General features: G+C 37.3%; 1 protein-coding gene across 1 annotated transcript in view; it reads right to left on the bottom strand.

Moving 5' to 3' along the window:
• Positions 1–6,455, bottom strand: part of MYO3A (myosin IIIA) — a 116,322-nt gene that overhangs the window by 102,741 nt on the left and 7,126 nt on the right. Inside the window, exon 2 of the mRNA XM_031059326.1 lies at positions 2,675–2,857. Within this exon, the coding sequence (XP_030915186.1) occupies positions 2,675–2,842 (168 nt within the window). The 5' untranslated portion in view covers positions 2,843–2,857. The remainder of the gene's footprint in view (positions 1–2,674; positions 2,858–6,455) is intronic.

The raw sequence follows: 6,455 nt of genomic DNA, 5'->3' as shown, positions 1-6,455 counted from the left end.
AGGAATATTCCTCTTTCTAAAAAAGGAGAAACTGACTTTAAGGTAATTTTACCCAGCACAATACAGAATACAGAAAAAAAAATACAAGGAAGGCAGAAAGAACCAAAGTACTGAAGGTGGCAGAGAATGGAATGAGAAAGAAGCAGGGATGAAGGCAGAAAACACATCTGGCAAAAACAAAAGAAAGAAAAAAAATGCAGTCAAAAGTCAAAAATTAAAGACAAAGCATACAATAGTTTTGACTGCCTTGGGGGAAATTGGAAGAGAATTAGCCCACTATCCTACTGTGAATTCATAGAGATTTCTGTCTCCTGAGGGGTACTCAGATTTTATGAGATTTTTACAATTATAAGGAGAAATTAAATGATAGAATATTCATTCTGTGCCTGCCAAAAAGAAAAATATTCCTCAGTATTTTATAAAGGAAAAAACTTGAAATATTTAGTTGAATTTAGCATATTTACCTTCATAAAAAAACTATATTAGAAACGGCAGACTGAAAATTTTCATCCTATATATAGCATAATTTGGTTAAGAGTTCTAAAATACAATGGTATTTACTTATAGTCCTGAGGACAAGACTAAGCCTTCTCAGTTCCATCTTCATTTCAACACCTTTGCTTTCCTGTTTCAGGTTTAAAAAGCTGAGCTGTTACCCAGCAAAAAGAATCTGTGCTCTAAAGGATTAAACATTAAAAGCTTATTTCAGTCTTATATCACCCATGATAATGTAGGTTCCCAGTTTAATTTCAAAACATCAGTTAAATCAAACCATATTTCTTCTGCTTTGTTTCCTGTCTACCTCTCAAGAGGCACAATTTTGAAATGATCTCCAAAGAAAAAGAATTGTAAAATGTAAAGAAAACACATAAAGTATCTTTTCCTTTATTGCAATGGCTCCCTCTGCAGCCATTATTAATATTTTCAGTTTAAATAAAAAGAACACATTTATTGCTTTCACTTTATTTCCAATACAGGATTGTCATTTTAGCAGCTACATGGAGGTACAGCAGCTACTCCAGACACCCTGTAAATAGAAGAGGACAAAGAAGAATAGTGTTCTTAGAATAAAAAGGGTAAAATATTTAGTTAAGTGTCAAGTCTTGGAAGACTGATGTTGACTGCACTACTGCCACTTTTTCATTAAAATAAGGAACGTGTTTTCATCAGTTTTATATTTGCCCATCTTCAATTTCTTATATTGCATCTTTATCCATCCTGTTTCTTCCATCTCCTTCACATTCTATTCCTTTTTCCTACTTAATCTTTTTCTCTTTCCTCTAGCATCAACTTTACTGTTTCTTTTTTCTTCCTATCATCATCCTTTAATCTTTTTCTGCAATCTCACAAGTGTAGAGAACATTGAAAGTTTCACTGATTTCTTCAGGAACTCCTGCCATAGCCAGCTGCCACTTAAGAATCACTCCTGAACACTTGTGAAGCATAGGAAAGCAAAAGCATTTCCTGCCAAACAGGCATTTAGATGAACACCAATTGCAAGGAAGTCATGCCTATTTATTGTAAGCACAAGAACCTTGTTTACAGAAAGCAATAGAGTCAAAAATAGTTTCCAATACATTTGAACTCATTAAGATGCTTATCACTTGGCAAGTTATGTTTACTTTGGAAGAGGTTGTGGTATTGAATTGAGATGAGCACCCTTTTGTTGCTTTGAAAGCACACTGAAATAAAAAGCAGATCAGCAAGAAACACAGCATAGATAATGGAAGACACTGATGATTGATATGTATGTGAAATACATATGATTTCACCAATGTATTTCATAGACTTTTTTTGTGTCTATGGGATCATAATCTGACACTGTGTGAGGTGCATTGGTAGAAGAGCCCTGTGTGGCTGTGCAGCTCCAGATCTGTAGGGTCCCCACAGCAAAGCATGCCCACCCATTCCTGCCCAGAGGTCATGCCATGGAAACCCACACCTCACAAACCTATACTGAGAGTGCAGAAGATAAACTTAAAAGGGCCTCTGAAATAGGAACAGCTGCTTTCTCATGTTTTGGTCTTAAGAAAAGCCCCAAGCCACGTGCAGCACCACTGAAGTCAGTGGGGTGGGCCTCTACAAAGCAGACTAGTGTTCTTCCTTATTCTTTGAGCATTAATCTGCCACCCAACAAATGTCTGTTATTGAAAACAAAATTGTGCTCTACAGCTTCATAATTCCACCTCCCAGTTGCCTGGCGCTTTGTGTGTAAAGCTAATCCCTTTGCATTTTCCATTTGAAAAGATGGATTCCTCTGTGAGACCTACTTATTTTGGCACATTCTGAAAACACAGAACGAACACTAACAATAAAATGTGCTATTTTATTTTTGAGGTATCACTCATAGCACGTATCTCAGCTACTTTTATTTTTGAGGTATCACTCATAGCATGTATCTCAGCTACACCTAAGTTATACACCTATTACACCTAAGTAACTTAGCTACACCTAAGAAATATACCTAAGTTTAGGTATATTTCTGACTTTTACCATAAGCAACCACTTCCAAGATCACTTATGTTAAGAAAAATGCATTGATAGCTAGCCTGATACATAGCAGGATGAAATAGTTTATTTTACAGTCACTTCTAATACAAATTATCTACAAAGATTAAAAGGGAAAAAAAGACTACATAAACTCGCAATTAGCCAAGTAATTTAAGTAACTTACATGAACAGGATCCAAAATTTTGACTGCTGCTTTGCTGCCATTTTTCTTATTTAACACCTTGAAAACTTTTCCATAAGTTCCTTTGCCAATAGTCTCAATTATTTCCCAGGTATCTGAAGGATCAGGAAAGCTATCAAATATTATTGTTTTCCCAGACAATGGAAGCATCTCAAATGATGGCTCCTAGGAAAAAGAGATATCAGTGTTCAATCAACAAATGGTTAATAGCAACTCATTTCCCAGAAATGGGAAGAGAAATACACACTCCAGCCTCAAACACTAGAAATGCTTTTGCATATGGTGTGCATGCACAGATAGCATAATGAATAAGAACTGCTGCACTTGAATTTTCCTTCATTTGATATCATGTTGACTGCACAATATCAAATGTGCAATATTTGGTATGTGCAGTCAACACAGTATCAAATGAAGGGAAATTCAAATGATAATTTGAACCAAAATCAAGTTTGAGTGCAGCCAGTTTCCCATGCACTTCAAGGAATATATTTGTAACTCCCAGATCTTTGGAGGGACAGGGGAATGAGAGTCAAATTAATAAAATTCCAAAGGATTTAGGTCCATTACCAAGAATCAGGCAGAGAAGTGGAAAGAAATCCACACAAAACATCTTAAATAGTAGCATTAGGTTCATTCAAACTCTTAGAGGGAACAATCACTTTTACAAGCCTGTTCTTAGGATTTGAATTATGACATAGTTCTTAAAAGGCCAAGCAGATCAAAGTGACAGATCTTTTCACAATGCTATAGTCTTCTGACAGTCAAGCACTCTCGGTCATGGAAAACATGCTTACCAATGTACATCCTTTAACAACTGGTTTACATACTGCAAAGGAAACACCTTTTACAATGACTGAATTGTATCCATCTCTGACCAGGATGCACCAACACCCTGGTCCATGAGGGATACAATTCACCAGGAAACCTGCAGCAGTCTGTTGTGTACTTGGTACTGCAGCCAGCGCTGGCCCAGCTCCTTGATTCCAAATACTGCGGGAACTAAATAACCCAATTTTACTTGATACAATGAAATCTCCCTTAACACTGCTCCAGGTTAAGGTCAAAGTAAAGATCAAGATCCAGAGACATACAGCTGTAATAAGTATATTCTCAGTTTTCCATTCCAGATTGAAAATTTGCTTCTTTCTCCTGTCCCCTGGGATTCACAAAGACTCAACTCAGGACACTGACTGCAGTCTCTTCCTAAGGCATCACCTTATGCCTAGTCTTTATCCATGCTTTGGGAGCTCCACCACATTCAGGTCAAGCCCCCAAAAAAGAACACAACTGAGTCACAACTTTCTTTTTCTTTGCCTTTAAAGTAGTGCTCAAATACTATAATTCTGTTAGCGTTTTTTAATCACTTCATGCATAAATGCTTTGTAATTAGCTTCTGCACTCTGCTGTAATTAGGAGACTACACAAAACAATAACTAAATTTGGGATGATAAAGGGATGAAGATTAATAATCTCAAACCCTTGCTTTGAGGGTTTCAATAATGATGGCATTTCAAAATTTCTCATTCTAAGCTTTAATATTTTAAATTGAGGCTAACTATTTGTTCTGGATCTACTTGTTTACTGGATCTTACTGGATACTACTAAACCCGTGACTAGTGATTTTTTTTTAAAAAAGAGGAAAAAAAGTAAAAAAGTATCACTGGTTGCCTTCATAAGAACTGAGACATCCAAACCATATTGGAGCCTGTCTACATACAAGCTATTTTCTACAGAATATGTAATTTTCCATTGAAATCTAGAGTGTCTCACATTACAAGAAAACACAGGAGTTTCTGACCCAGGCAGTAGGAGATATGCAGCACTGCAGAAAGGAAGATTTATTTCTTCCCTTTCGAAGATGAGCACTTCTGACACAGGAACTCAAAGAACAGCTTCACATATTTAGACTGTGCCAGAGCCAAGCCAGGAACTCTGATACCTTGAATCTTCAAATAAGCAAAGGACCACTCTGCTGCAGGGATATTTTAAACTAAGCAGAACATTCCAAGAAGCAGCATTCCAACCTGGTGCTTCAGACAGCCTCCCAGGCTCCATTAACTCCCTATACATTTGACAGAATGAAGCTGAAATTCATTGACTCCCAGTATCAATTGCTTATTTGTCTGCAGAGACTGCTACAATGAGAACTGTTAAAGGGCTAAGGAAACGTGATCCTGCAGGTGCTATTTGGCTACCAGAGAAACAGTGCTAGAGAAATTGCCATGTGCTTTTGTTTTCTTTTGAAAATTACAACAGTTGCACATCATCTAGTCTTAAGCAAAGTCACCACATACTTAAAAAATATGCATTCAGTAGCTGTCATATTTAGTTCAATAATTTAAGAGTGCTATTCCAGAAAAAATTATTCACCCTAGTTCTTTCTTTTGATTTACAACTTCAAAATGGTAACTTGATTATAATAAATACCATGTTTCCTCGCTTTCACCAAGTTTAAGAGCAAGTCCCTGCAGATAAATTGTTTATTTTTCACTTTTATTATTAAAATATATATTAAATAGAATGATTTCAAACTCTTACATTCTGGATGATGGATAATGTTTTATTACATCTCAGTGAAGTTGTCAAAGCTGATAATGATTTAACCTCATATTGCAGCAATAAATTGGACTGCTCCTGGAATATGTCTGGATGCCCAACCAACTGGATAATTTATCATACACTTCACCATTAAAAATTTACTTAAAAGACACCACAATTTATAATTTGATCCAAACCTCTAAGCTGGAAATGTACCCTTGAACCACTAGGAAAAGAAGGAATTTTTAAAAATACTTCTGGAGTGTTCAGTGTGACAGTTCACTCAGCTCCTGCTCAGATTTTGGCTAACCTGCTGGGGAGGCCTGATGGATGCTGGGCACAGTGCCAGTAAGTCAAAGCAAGAGCACCAAGTAGGCAGACAGGTGGCCTGAAAGAGCTCAAGAGCCATTATGAGCACTACGCACCATTATCACTGGCAAATCTCTGTCTCCTGTCATCTTTCCTGTTGCAGTTTCCCCAGAATCTGCTCACTTATAAGAAATGGTATAGGCCAAACCTCCAAGCTGGAAGGTATAAAATATCATCTTACCCAAGAAGCTTTGGAAGCAAATCCAAGAGGAGCTGGACTGCTGAGGCCTTCCTGTTACTTGGTGTGATAAAGGGAACACTTGGACGTGACACAGGAGAAGGGATAAAAAGTCTCTTACCCCCAGCCAGGTTTTACTTTTTTGGTTTTGCTTGGAGGTGTACAAGTTAAGAGTTATAGGTTATAAATTACAAAACCTCATGGCTTGACTGGTGCATAAATGAATTCATGCGATAGACCGACCTAGGGAAAAGGCGACTGAGCCCCTCTTTGTCATGTTAGTTACAGTTCCTAGTGAGTTCATGAAACAAAGTTTAAATCAACAGAGTACATTGTCCTGTAAGTTCGAGAGAGCCAAACAGACTGACTCAGCAATTAAATTTAGGATATTTATGGCAAGGAAAAAATAGATTTGGAGTTCCAACAAAACAAGGTTTGGGGTTTTTTTTGGTTTTGTTTGTTTGTTTGTTGGTTGGTGGTTTTTTTATCTGAGAGGGGGTTCTGGTGCCAGTTGTAAGAACAAACTGGGTGAGAATTCTTTTGCGCCATTCCTATGCGACTTTTTGCTTCACATCAAACATATGCACTGCATACAGCAGACTTCAGACCAAATATTAGAGATAGCCCTGATACCGAGAGATGCCCTGTTCAGCAGCTGTGCTGACAGACCACTGCATT

This window comes from Geospiza fortis, unplaced genomic scaffold, assembly GCF_000277835.1.
Source record: "Geospiza fortis unplaced genomic scaffold, GeoFor_1.0 scaffold75, whole genome shotgun sequence".
NCBI classification, from domain to species: Eukaryota; Metazoa; Chordata; class Aves; order Passeriformes; family Thraupidae; genus Geospiza; species Geospiza fortis.
This window is presented reverse-complemented; position numbering and strand designations above follow the sequence as displayed.